The 14605-nt window shown below is 42.3% G+C and overlaps 1 protein-coding gene across 3 annotated transcripts in view; it reads left to right on the plus strand.

Annotated features, from left to right (window-relative positions):
• Positions 1-14605, plus strand: part of ADCK1 (aarF domain containing kinase 1) — a 167190-nt gene that overhangs the window by 61946 nt on the left and 90639 nt on the right. Inside the window, exon 4 of one of the 3 annotated variants that reach the window (XM_060757733.2) lies at positions 4626-4829. The exons of 1 other annotated variant lie outside the window; for it this stretch is intronic. In XM_060757733.2, coding sequence (XP_060613716.2) covers positions 4626-4829 — 204 coding nt within the window. The remainder of the gene's footprint in view (positions 1-4625; positions 4830-14605) is intronic. One more of the 3 variants, XM_060757740.2, reaches the window with a different exon arrangement.

The raw sequence follows: 14605 nt of genomic DNA on the forward strand, positions 1-14605 counted from the left end.
TTTCTCCGTGCAGCACCAACCTAGATCCGGAGGGCGGGGAGGCGGGGTCGCAGTGGTCTATAGGGACTCCATCCATCTGACCAGGTGCCCCATCCCGCAGACCGCAAATTTCGAAAGCGTCTACCTGAGGGTGGGTGACCGGGACAGTATAGGGATTCTAGTAGTGTACCGTCCACCTCGCTGCACTACAGTCTCCCTACCTGAGCTAGCGGGGGTGGTCTCGAGCCTGGCATTGAAGTCTCAACGGCTTCTTGTGCTGGGAGACTTCAACGTCCATGCCGAGACGACCCTCACAGGCGCGGCTCAGGACTTCATGTCTGCCATGGCAACCATGGGGCTGTCCCAACAAATATCTGGCCCCACCCACTGTGCTGGACACACATTGGATTTGGTTTTCTGCCAGGGATGGGAACAGGGTGGCGGTGTGGAGGAGCTGTCCATCTCTCCGTTGCCATGGACCGACCACTTCCTGATCAGATTTAGGCTCACTGCGCCCCCTAACCTCTGCAAAGGTGGAGGACCCATTAAGATGGTCCGCCCCAGGAGACTGATGGATCCGAATGGCTTCCTGACGGCTCTTGGGGATTTTCCCGCCACCTCGGTAGGTGACCATGTCGAAGCCTTGGTGGCTCTCTGGAATGGGGAGATGACCAGGGCTATTGACATGATTGCTCCGGAACGTCCCCTCTCAAGTAGCCGAGCTAAACCAGCCCCTTGGTTTACTGAGGAGCTGGCAGCTATGAAGTGAAGGAAGAGGGAACTAGAGAGCGTGTGGCGTTCGGATCCGAGCGAGTCAAACCGAGCACGGTTTGTGTCCTTTCTTAGGGCATATGCCGCGGCAATAAAGACCTCAAAGAAAACTTTCTTTGCGGCCACTATTGCGTCTGCAAAGAACCGTCCGGCGGAGCTATTTCGGATTGTCAGAGGTCTTTTAACTCCCGCCTCTGCAGGTGGGAGCCCTGACAATTCGGTCGCGCGCTGTGAAGCATTTGCTCGGTTCTTCGCAGACAAAGTCGCCTTGATCCGTTCTGGGCTGGACGCCGCGTTAGATGCAGACTCTGTGGATGTAACGAGAGCACCTGCTTGTCCTATTTTGTTGGATTCTTTTCAGTTTGTGAAACCCGAGGATGTGGACAAGATACTTGGAGGAATGAGGCCCACCACGTCCATCCTAGACCCCTGCCCATCCTGGCTTCTGAGAGAGGCCAGAGGGGGATTGGCCGAGTGGGTAACAGTGGTGGTGAATGCCTCCCTTCGGGAAGGCAAGATTCCAGCGAGCCTAAAACAGGCTATTATAAAGCCGCTGTTGAAGAAGCCATCACTGGACCCCACTAAATTGGACAACTTTCGGCCTGTTTCCAATCTCCCCTTTTTGGGCAAAGTCATGGAAAGCGTGGTGGCCTCACAACTCCAGGTATTCTTGAGAGACACGGATTATCTGGATCCGGCACAGTCTGGTTTCAGACCGGGGCATGGTACCGAGACGGTCTTGGTCGCCTTAGTGGATGATCTGCGCCGGGAGCTAGACAGGGGGAGTGTGTCCCTGTTGGTGCTCCTGGACCTCTCAACGGCCTTCGATACCGTCGACCACGGTATCCTTCTGGGGCACCTTGCGGAAATGGGTCTTGGGGGCATTGCTTTGCAGTGGCTCCGGTCATTTCTGGAGGGTCGCACCCAGAAGGTGTCATTGGGGGACTCCTGTTCCGCACCACAACCTTTGACTTGTGGGGTGCCACAGGGTTCCATACTGTCCCCCATGCTGTTTAACATCTACATGAAGCCGCTGGGTGAGATCATCCGGAGTTTCGGGGTGCGGTGTCATCTGTACGCAGATGATGTCCAACTCTGTCACTCCTTCCCACCTGCTACTAAGGAGGCTGTCGAGGTCCTGAACCGGTGCCTGGCCGCTGTAACGGTCTGGATGAGGGCGAACAAACTGAAACTAAATCCAGACAAGACAGAGGTACTCCTGGTCAGTCGCAAGGGCGAACGGGATATAGGGTTACAGCCTGTGCTGGACGGGGTCGCACTCCCCTTGAAGGCGCAGGTTCGCAGCTTGGGTGTGACCCTGGACTCATCGTTGAGCCTGGATCCCCAGGTTTCAGCGGTGACCAGGGGAGCATTTGCACAGCTTAGGCTCGTGCGCCAGCTGCGCCCGTATCTCGGGAAGTCTGACTTGGCCACGGTGGTACACGCTCTTGTCACATCCCGCCTGGATTACTGCAACGCTCTCTACGTGGGGCTGCCCTTGAAGACGGCCCGGAAGCTTCAGCTGGTCCAGCGTGCGGCAGCCATGTTACTAACTGGAGCGGGTAGGTGGGAGCACACAACGCCCTTGTTGTCCCAGCTCCACTGGCTGCCGATTTGCTTCCGGACCCAATTCAAGGTGCTGGTCTTGGCCTACAAAGCCCTAAACGGTTCCGGCCCAAAATACCTTTCTGACCGCATCTTGGCCTACGAGCCCACGAGGACCTTGAGATCGTCTGGGGAGGCCCTTCTCTCGATCCCGCCTGCATCACAGGCACGGCTGGCGGGGACGAGGGAGAGGGCCTTCTCGGTGGTGGCCCCCCGGCTGTGGAACACTCTCCCGGCACACATCAGACAGGCGCCCTCCCTCATGTCCTTTCGAAAAAGCCTTCAGATCTGGCTGTTCGAGAGGGCATTTAATTAAGTGCTAAGCAACAACATTACGGTAATGAGAACTGGAATGGTATAAGGAAGATGAGACTGGCTATGATTCTACTAAGAGACGAAGCGGATTTTTATGTAGTTTGTATTTGTTGTATAGTCATATGTTGTTGATACTGGGCCTCTGTAACTGTCTTTTTATGTGTACTGTACACCGCCATGAGTCGCCCGTAAGGGCTGAGAATGGCGGTTAATAAGTGCATCAAATAAATAAATAAATAAATAAATAAATCTAAGTTATGGAACTATGCATTGGCAGGCTGCAGGAAAGCAGGGTCTGGCCTAACAGGTGCTTCTCCAAGGAGGGAGAAAATGATACGGTAATATTTGAATGCATGAGGATGAATGCATGTACATGTATGTGAATGTTGAGCAAAAATGTAATTCTCCTTTGTTTGTTTGTTAGCCATGTAATTGTAAATCCATTGTAGTTGCATAGAATTTGTATGTCTGTATGTCCAATGTCATTCTTGGTCTAAATGTTTTTCTGTAATCTGATATAACCACTCACACTGGAAATTGCAATAAAAAGAACCTATGCTTCAAAGTTATTGAAAACTCATTCGTGACAAATTGGTGTCAGAAGTGGGATATTCTTTTCCAGCGTGGTAAAGTTATTCATGACACAACAACAACAACAACAACAACAACAACAACAACAATTTATTGGCTTCTCCCCAAGGCTCAAGCCAGAGTACAACACAGAATAAATACAACATATAACTAAATGCACATAAATCCATTTAAAACACATAGATTAAAAACACATAAACATAAGATTAAAATCATCCATATTTATAAAAAAGTCAATTTAAAATTCATAGTGTAATATTGACTGGATAGGCCTGCCAGAAGGGATAGGTTTTTAAGGCTTTTTAAAATTCAGGCAGCATCTTTCTTCCAGCAGGTCATTACACAGTCTGGGGGCTGCCAATGAAAAGGTCCTCTGGGTGGTAGTTGCCTGTCTAGTCTTGCTGATTGAGGTAAATGTTCCCTAGAGGACCTGAATGTACAGGGTAGATTGTACAGGAGATAACCTGGACCAAACTATGTTGGGCTTTGAATGGAACAACCAACACATTATACTTCACCCCAAAACTAATTGGGAATCAATGGAGTGATTTTAATATTGATGCATTTTGCTTCCTTCTGGATGCACTTGTAACCAAACTGACTCCCATATTTTGAACTGATTAGAGTTTCCAAACTTGGTACAGAGGTACCCCAATGTACAGCGAATTGCAGAGCTCCAACCTTAAGGTTACCAGTATGTTCACTACCATTTTAAGGGCCTTCCAATACCATGAAAGATTGCAATTGGCATATCTGTTAAAAATGATAATAAGCACTCCTCACCGTCATCTTACTAATCTACCTGGCTTCTTTAGGTGAAATGCAAAGGGTGTGGGGAGCGTCTTTGTGCCACTCTTTTGTCTACACCTGCAGTCTGCACATGCTTTTGGTGTCAGGCCACATCTGCCCCACAATCTTTGGCACACGGTGGCTTGGTAGGGGAAAAAATGATGCTGCTTTTCATATACATTTTTGTTGCAAAATCTAAACTCATGGATTTTAAAAAGTTATTGTGTAGGATGTATATACCACTTCTCCCATAATGAACCCAAAACAACTTATACAACTCGGCACTTCCTAACCCTGAACCCCACAATAACCCCCAGAAGGTTCACAGTGAATCAATCAGTGAGTTTCATAGGCAAGTAAAGACTAGAATCTTGATGTCCCAAATCCCAATCTAGTGGTCTAATGATTTCACAATATTGATCCTTCTATATTACAAAGAAACCCAACTTCTTCACAACTGCATTTCATTGCCTTGCGAGAAGTGGAACTATGTAATAGGAGCAAGCGGTTTTTGAGAAAATTAAGAGAAACTTGAGCATCTATGTTTCAATGACTGAATCTCAATCTCTCTCTAGGTGCATTGGCGTTCTGCAGAACGTCTCCGGGACCTATGCTGTGCCAACCGGGGCACTTTCATCAAAGTTGGACAGCACCTGGGAGCTCTTGACTACCTGTTGCCTGAAGAATATACCAGCACACTTAAGGTGTTGCACAGCCAAGCTCCACAGAGCAGCATGCAGGAAATTGAGCAGGTGATTCGGGAAGACCTAGGCAAAGGGGTAGGTGAAATAACAGGTCCTTGTTGGGGTCATCAAGGAAAACCAATATATGTATTCTGGGTTTGGAAAAATAGCTTTTTGGACTTAAATAACCTGAAACATACACCCCTCTTCAAAAGAAAGAGAAAGATAGTACCTGGCTGCTTGGGGAATTTTGGTTGTCCAAAAAAGACATGTTTCCTAGCTCTGATTTTAGGTAACACTAAATAGACTTAAAAGTTTTTTTATTGTCTTGGAATCAGTGCTCGGTTCTATGTGCTTTTGTTATGCAATTCTCCATTTGATGGAAATCATGAAGGGAACTTTCTCATGTTAGTGCTCCTGTTATGAAAATACTGCATTTCTCAGTGCTTAATCTCAACTGTTTTGTCATTGTGACAATAACAAATTCTTTTTCCTACCGTTCTTTTCTTTGTTCCAGTGTCAATGCCGTTAGGTGATGGTCAGAGAGAATCTATTGAACAATGACTACCCCACTGATCATCACAACTTGAGCCAGCTTCTGGCATAAACATGCATCATTACACACGTACGCGCGTGCGCACACACACACACACACACAAGTGTTTTCTAATTTTGTTTTTAATCTCTTATAAAGGGGGTTGTTCTGGAGAGATATCATCTTATCCTTCAAGTTGAGGGGGTTTTCTGTCTTTTGAAATTGGACATAGGTAGTATTTGCTCTTCATGACTTTTAGTTTATTGTGACTGCCTGGTTAAAAAGTGGCTCTGGAGTGAATTGCAGAAGTTACATTTGACTTGTATTCCTGCATGATAGATGATTGTACTGAATGACCTTTGTGGTCACTTCTAACTCTATGATTCTATGAGGGTTATCTGGAAAGTAAAGTTACAAGGCACGTAGCTCTTGCGGGGAATTTTCTCGGGGGAAGTTGGCATCACTTGTGCGAAGCCAGTGGAAGCGAACAAGCAGTGCCAGTCATCAGTAGCTCATTGACTGGCATTGTGGTGAAGGTAAGAGATGAGTGTCTCTCCAAGTGTGAAGTTCACGCTGTAATACATTACCTAAATGCTAAGGACATGAATGCCACTGCGATTCATCAAGAAATCCTTTCAATTTATGGAGAAGGCGTAATGTCAAGACAGCATGTGACAAAATTGGTACGGAATATATTATGAGACCACAAAGAAACTTCGCAGAGCCATCCAAAACAAACATTGTGGGATGCTGATGGCAGGCATCTGTCTCCTTCATGACAATGCGCATCTTCACACTGCTCATGCAACACAAGAGTTGTTGACTTCATTTGGTTGGGATGTTTTAAGCCACCCCCCTCACAGCTTCGAGTTCTCACCCAGTGACTATAATCTGTTAACTAAATTGAAGGAACACCTTGGTGGAAAATACTTTTCTGATGATGAGGAGGCAAAAATTGAAGTGGTGAACTGGCTGAAAAAGGCAGAAGGAAACTTCTATGACATAAGCATCTAAAACTCATGACACACATAACAAAATGTATTGAACTGAATGGTTATATGGAAAAATAATGTAACGCCTATGCTACAATCCATGTAAGTTTTATTAAAATATATTCATTTTTTGTATTTTTAAAAAATCTTGTAACCTTACTTTCCAGATAACCCTCATACATAAGCAGATCAATACCAGTTTTAGGTCATGTTTTCTCAGTATATGAATCTGATTGACGGCAGGCTAAGCAATTGGGCCACCAATGAAAGTGAGTGCTGAGCAAACTTCATGAGCCCAGATATTCAGCTAAGTAGAGTTCAAGACATATAAGTAGATAAGATAAGATATAGATGCATAGAGGGGTCAGTGAGAGACAGTCAAAATGTTAGAGAGTTACAGGCAGGAAGGAAAAGACAATTTGTCAGGTTGCATTGCGTTACAAATTCTGCAGTGGTATTGACCTGATCCATAAAATCACCAAAGACATTCTGTCTAAGAAGGGTATCTCTACTTATTATTCAGAGTTCATTGACAAGTTCATTTCTATTATAGCAGCCAATGGTACATAAACTTTGTTTCAGAGTTTAAAGGTCAGGGGTTAAAATCCTACATATAATTCAGACAGAGTTGTGAGTTATGCCAGAGCTATGGCTGAGTAGGGCTTTATAGTTTGATGCTAAAGCCACTATGCCACATTGGCTATGTAGTCTCTCAGAAAATAAGACAGGAGGGGTCCTCTTAAAGTGTTGCTTTGACATAGCTTGAGTGCCAGAGGAGGGCACTCGGGTCTTCCTTTTGGTACTGTTCTAATTATGTCTGCATATTTTTAAAATTAATTTAAAGAAAACTGTTTGGGATTGGGAAAGAGTGTTTTTATCTGTTGTATATCATAAACATATATATTATTTATCAAATAAATAAATAAATTTTTGGAGCTCTGATAAAGCGAGAGGCAACAAACAAATTAGATAGATAGATAGATAGATAGATGTAATGTTAGTTTGTGGGATTAACATAATTCAAAAACCACTGGATGAATTGACACCAAATTTGTACATAATACACCTATTAGGCCAATGAGTCACCATCACTCCTAAAAACACTGAAAAATACAGTGGAAGGGACTTAAAATCCAAAACGGCAAAAAGACATTACAGCGCATGTGCAAAAACGACACCCCCAGCAAACAAAACACACAATAGCATATCCATACTCTCTTCTGGACTACAGTTCCCAGCATCCCCTAGACCAGGCCCTTTAGGAGGGGAAGATAATCCAAATGCACTGCTTCCAAGATGCAAGCTTTCTTCTCCTTGGATTTCTTTGAGAACATCCCAATCTCTGCATATTTCCAATTTCCTATTCCTGGAATGCAACTCCCAGCAATCCCCCAGATAGATGGATTATATAGAGATAGATAGGTAGGTAGATAGATCGATTGATCAGGAGGACTGCTGGGAGTTGCAGTCCAAGCATAGGTAGAGAAAGAAGAATGGAGAGAAAGAGAACAGGGGGAAGGAAGGGAAGAGGGAAAGAAGGAAGGAAGGAGAGAAGGAAAGAAAAAAAGGGAAGGAAGGAGAGAAAGAAAGTAGGAGAGAAAGAGGGAGGGAAAGTTATCCACAGCAATGCATGGCAGATACAGCTAGTATTTTAATAAATAATTATGTGTGCATAGACTTTTGTCAAATCAGCACCCATCTGCTTTGAGTGCTCTACTGGATCTTTAAGTGTTTGCTTTTATTACTTCTAATCGGTTCCCCCATCTATAGCATGGCAAAGGATCCCTTGTGAACTACAGCTCTCCATGAGCATTCTAGTTGGGGAATCTGAGAGCTGTATTCCATTCAAATCATTTCCCAAATTTTGTTCCTTCCTGATACTTACTGTAGGGTTATTCCCCTTAAAATATGAGCCTCCTCCAAGATTTGCCCAGCATTATCTTGGGTCAGGAAATAAGATAAAATTGAAGACAACTGTAGTTATTGGCTCAAAGTATCCCGAAGAGCTGCAGAAAGCAAGATAGCTATGGAACAACAGTTGGACAACGCAGATAGTCCTTGCCAAAGCCTTGGAGATTTCATTCTACAGAATTACCAGTATTGCTAAAATCAGCACTAAACGTGATGTTGGCAGAAAGCTGCTTGCAATCCATTTGTTCTGCTCATAGCGACACTATAGCATTTCCAGACAAGCACCATCAGCCCTTTACATTTTCAAGCCCCCAATTAACCCCAAATGAAAAAGAAATAAATCCCCTTAATAACAACATAAATCCTTACTGCCTTTCACACTGACGCCATGTGGTAGCGAATAGCTATGTCACCATGAATTTTGTGTTGCTGGAAGTCAGATTACCTATCGGACACCCTGTTGTTTCCCCATCATTCGTGGACATCATTCAATCCTCCATTAGAGATAGACCCAGGATTACATATGTGTAATAGGGTCATAGATTATGTTAGAATGAGATTGTGTTAGAGTAAAGATGAGCAACTGATAAAGTTCAGATGTTTCAGAGTACAACCACTATTTCTGGCCATAGTCACTAGGAGAACTGAAATCTAAAACATCTGAAGGAATGGACAGAAGAATGGTTGAAACAGACACTCATGATTTGTTTCTTTAGTTAATATACTTTTATACTCTCTTTAATGCTGTTAAATTCAAGCAAATCTCGATCTGTATATTTGTAGTGGAAGACTCTGGGCACTTAGAAAAGCACATGTTCTTATAGATCAGAATTTATTTTAGGGTAGCCAGTTCTTGGCCTTCCAGGTGATCACCCTTAATCAGCATAGCCAATGGTGAAAAATGATGGGAGTTGCAGTCCAAAAAACATCTGAAGATCTACAAGTTTCCCATCTCAGAGTAAAAGACTGACTTATCAGAAATTTTCTAATTTGGCTTGGCAAGTGACTAGGTGGACAAGCCTTGAAGTATCTTTGTGGGGAATATTAGCATTACAATATTAGAACATTAGAATATTAGCATGGATGGGAAGGCAGGTAGATGGGCATTTTAATAGGCTAGCTTTAGGGTTGCGCCTTGCCTATGGAAATACAATATGGTAGGTATGGGGAAGAACTTTATGGGGCTTCATTTTAAAGAAGACCAAGATAATTCTTATTTTTGTGATTTTTTTCTTTGAATTTCAAAGAAATTCAAAAATTTTAATATAAAACAAGTCATTTAAAACAGTTCTACAAAACTAGTATGTGTTGAGGGCAACTATTCAGCCAGATTGACTGTGCAATTGAAAAACATATTTGCAAATCAATGTGGATCTGGAACAGAATGAACATAGGACTGAATCCTTGTGAAACTAATGTAATTCAGAAACAGACTGATTCATTGATCCCTGCTTGATGAATCTGTATCTGATGAGCTTTGGCATAAATGAAGCCTGGCTGAGTATTAGTCATGCATTCCTCCAAATTGTTCTTAAGTCACCCAGAGCTTCCTGTAAGCGGAGAAAGGTAGGAAAGTAGCATATTAAAACACAGAGTAGTTGCCTCCAGCTTTGCTCCCGTGGCTTTTTCTTTCTCTCTTTCAGCAGCCACTGATCCGCCCTGGTTTCTTTCAATGTTCCAGGAGCTAGACAGAGTCTTCCATGAGTCATTAATTCTCACTGAGGCAGCCTGAATCCCCTCTCAGCCCCAGACTTTCTTCTTAGCATTACTTTATCCACATGGCAAGTACCAGGCTGATATTTAATTTGTGGGAGAGAAAAAGAATGACAAGGAAAGAGAGGTGGAGATAACACATGCTAAATTATAAAATAAATAGACAAAAAGAGATAAGCCAGGAGCAGGGTGGCTTATAATATCGGACAGATATGGTCACTTTAATAGATCTGGTAGATCTGCGTCTGGCAGCTGAAATGTGGAACTAGTCCTTTGGTGATTTTTTTTCAGGACTTCACTGTGTTTTTTTTAAACTGATCGACCATAAAGGTATGTTAGAAAATAGCTACGATATATGTGGTAGTTCTTGAAAGAGTGTAGGAATGTACTTATTGCCTCTTTTATTCTCTCACAAAAGAAATAAAGTTTTCGAAGCTGGTTAATTGGGAGATTAAATTTTTATGTGCATTTTTGATGATTTTTCACATTTCAGACTATTTGGAGGGGCGGTGAAAATTATTATTTTTTGTACAAAACCACTATATTTTGCATAATTTCTATGCAAGAAAGTCTTTTGTATGAGAACGGTTTTTGTTCAGAAACAATGGAAAATGGGATGTGGCTGTACTTTCCTATTTATTTTCACAAAAGGCCCAAGTATATGATAATAATATTAATAATAATAATTATTATTATTATTTTATTGACATGAAAACACAGTATGTCACAGCAAATGAGATATATATGCAGGATTTTATCTTATTATTATTATTACTTTGAAAAAAGAGATGGAGGGACTGATACTTGCAGCCCAAGAATAAGCCATTAGAACTAATGCCATCAAAGCCAGAATTGAAAAGTCGGCAACAGATTCCAAGTGTAGACTCTGCAAGAAAGCAGATGAAACGATGAATCACATCCTTAGCAGACAGACTACAAGCAGAGGCATAATATCCTTGCTCAGATGATCATTGGAATTTATACCACAAATACCATCTGCCTGCGAGAAAGAACTCGTGGGATCACAAGTCTGAAAATGTTACAGAAAATGAACACATTAAACTACTCTGGGACTTCTGAATTCAGACTGACAGAGTTTTGGAGTACAATACTTTTGGAAAAACAAAAAACAAATATGGATCGTTGATGTTGCAATCCCTAGTTTCTGTCAGCTGGTATTTGCCTTGATGTTAAAGGGCTTTGCAAGAAAAAAAAAAAGAAAACTTAAGCCTTGAGAGATCCTACAAACCATTCCCAGGTAGCTGATCAGGCATCAAAAATCATCTCTGGGATGGGAGATCATATTTTTATACAGGTTGTGTTTTTGATAGTTTTTCTTTTTTTGGATTTTGGAATATCTGCATATATGTATGAAATGTCTCGTCAAGTGAAAAGCTGAAATGCATATATGTTTCTGGGCTCTGTCTGCTTTGGAAGAAGAAGTATCCGTAGTAGACTGAAATGCTCTGCCTTAGTCTTACCTCTTCACTTCTAAGAAGTAGAGCATATTCAGCATGTTTTATGATCACTGCATACTGGTTGCCAGTTAGCTTCTACTCCTGAATCAAGATACTTATATACATCTTTCAAAGTTTCCACATTATTTTGAGACAGCCTTTCTCATATATGTCCCAATACTCATTACGAATCTAGATAGTGCTCAGAAAATACTTTTTAGATGAAAATATGTTGTATGCCCTGGTCACCATGGCTAGCCCAAAGGACAACATTTCCAAGCTATCAGTGTATGTGGCCTTTCCCAATCTATAGTACTCCCCACATGTCTTGAACTATACCTGCTTTAAACTCAACGTTCATGGTCAATTGTGAGAGACCATGGGACATAAAGCTCAAATCCTTTGGAGGACATCAAGCCAGGGAAGGCCCATCTATTTATTGCGTGCTTGTTTATGTAGAAAATAAAAAGGAGATAATGCATTTTGGCCTATCTGGGGAAACATCTTCTTTAGGGGCATCCAACAGAAATCACTGAGTTGTCAACAACACTCTACAAAATGTTGGACTATTAAACACTTATGAATTGGGCTTCTTAAATGAATGAACCATTGACCATCTATAAGACTGCGAAGCTTGTCTTCTTTTTGTTTCCTGCTTATATATGTGCTCTTCATTACTCTTTCTACTGCCCTTGTTTATGTGCCTGTATCACCCGAGATTAAGGAAAGCAGTTTATTTTGCGGAATGACTTCATTGATGAAGACTAGAGCTCAGGAATCCATTTATTTTCACATTGTGAAATTAATACTATTAATTGAAACAAAAAAAAAACTCCACTGAATAGTTAGAGGATTAAACGATTGCTACATCAGTGTTTTAAAATGAGATACACTCCAAATCTTTAGTGTCTTGAAATAAGGGATACTGATTATGTTTTGTAGATCTGTAATGATCTGGAATTAGGGACAGCTGGCAATCCAAACAAGGATTTTAAAATGCTTATTCTCCTGCTGTTCCGAGAAGCTGACACAGAAGCCTGGTGCCCAACAGCTAGGAAAATCACAATTTCTGGAGGGTATAGTTAATTTTCCAAGAGGTCAAAGAAGCCATAAGGAATGACCAGTCCATTGCCTTTTTTATTACTTTGACCTGCTGCAAGGGTGCTTATCCAAACATTTTTTTTCAAAGGAAGTTTCCTTTTACTTGTATTTTTTGTTTTGTAGGACATTGATCAAAGTGAAAAAAGCTTTAATTTTTTTATAAAAGATTTATAGGGATATCGGAACAGTGACAAAGCATTGCCAGATATAATCGTTGTGTGTGTGGTCAAGGAATGACGGCAGTATCCTCATCTCCATAATACCAAGGCAGTGTTCTGCTTTGTTTGTTGCTGGCCAACATTCAGCTCCATATATTGTGGCAGGCCTTATGACAGTGGAAATGGTTGGTTGGTGTCAGAGTTCATAACTTCTCTAGATCCTGAAATCTCACCAGACCTTAGATTCCACCCTTGTTGCCCCAAAGTAATTATTCACAAATAACTAGATTCTTTGTAATTCATTATGTCCAAACCTTGTACCACAAACACCTTCCCCAGGACCTTTAAATGCCTCCTGTGCTACCCCACCACAATTTCCTTTAGTGTATTCACATGAAGGAGGTCTGGCCAACTGCACTGCGGCCAGAAGTTACCTTTTGGGTTGTTGAAATGCTTGAGGCTATGCTTGCATTTGTTTTCTAAAAATCGGTTGGTCTATTTATCTATAAATTATAATTACTTCCAAAATGCTTTAATAAGAGATGAATTTCATCAATTTTAGTCAGAAGTGCTGACTTCAATAGTTTGATTAATGAGTATCAATAATAATACATATAGCAATAAATTATCTGGCCCCAGAGCATTCTTTTTCTACTAGTCAGATATGTTGCTATTTTAAAAACCTGCTAACTAAAGTCTGTAAGAAAAGGCCCATCTGTTCCTTCCTGCCCATGAGAAAATCAGCTGAAAAGCTCTATATTCCTTTGAAGTGTTTGGGGTGCTCTATGGCAATTCAATATGCCAAGACTGTTTCTTCTTCCAATAAGAGCTGAGGAGGATACAATACCACTGTTTTCCTCTCTCCCTATTTTTGCTTGATTTTAGAGGAAAAACCTAAGAAGGTTGGACAGATGTTTCAAGGCATAACTGCTGTTCCAGTTAATGGTTGAGGCTTTGGTGAATGGCTTTTCACACATACCCATTCATTGGGGGATTTGGGGGGTCTTGGGTATTCTCAGGAGATACTTGGGAGAACTATGGGACATTAGCCCCCTTGCACCCTTTAGGGAACACAAGATACAGTTTCACCATGGCAGAGGCCAGAGTGAGTTGTTTTAGACTATGGAGAGTTTCTTTTTTCATAACTGGAAGTGATATACTTTATCCACTTTGGGGCAGGAAAACCATCATTGAAGTCTTTCCCCTGCTGTGTTAATTTTTGCAGTTTGAACTCAGGGTGGATCTACACAGACACATACCCAATCCATCATGCTGGATGTCAAATTGGCCTTGGGTATGGTCCCCACACAGACTCCCTCAGCTGCCGTGGAGATGGGAAGGAGTCCCCACTGCTTAGCAGCACTAAACATGCCAAAGAAGGTGTGAAATGAAGAACTCACCCCATTTCCTACCTCCCATCCCAGCACACTGTGTTGCCCCAGCAGATGTCATGGCACTTAATGGCAGAAAGGTAGGACACAGTGACCACTGTAACATGGAGGGAGGGAGGGGACTGCTATCTTGTGTACCCAGGCCACCTGAGTCTGAGAAAGACAAGATGGCAGTGGGGACAAGTGCTGCCAGTTTGGGAACTGGTTCCATGGGTCCTTAATGGAGGGGGGGGGAGCATCCGAATTCTGTGGCAGAATCCGTACTCCCCCCTGATTTGAGGTAACATAGTTGTGTTAAGTTGGCTTTGTCCCGTTTTACCCCAGATCTGTTCTGTTTGGCATTTGGCTACTGTGGCCATGTCCACATCTACACTGATTTAGGTGGTGGTCAGTGCAGTAACTGAAATAAGCTGAGAACAAGGAGGAAAAATGGGAGGAAGAGAAGGCTATTTTCAAAGCAGCTGAAAAAGTGGGATGCCTATAGGATTAAATGGGATGGTTCCTTCCAAATCAGGATAGTTGGAAGTTTTTTTTTTCATGTCAGGAGTGACTTGAGAAACTACAAATTGCTTCTGGTGTGAGAGAATTGGTTGTCTGCAAGGATATTGCCCAGA

Source organism: Anolis sagrei, chromosome 1, assembly GCF_037176765.1.
Source record: "Anolis sagrei isolate rAnoSag1 chromosome 1, rAnoSag1.mat, whole genome shotgun sequence".
NCBI lineage: Eukaryota > Metazoa > Chordata > Lepidosauria > Squamata > Dactyloidae > Anolis > Anolis sagrei.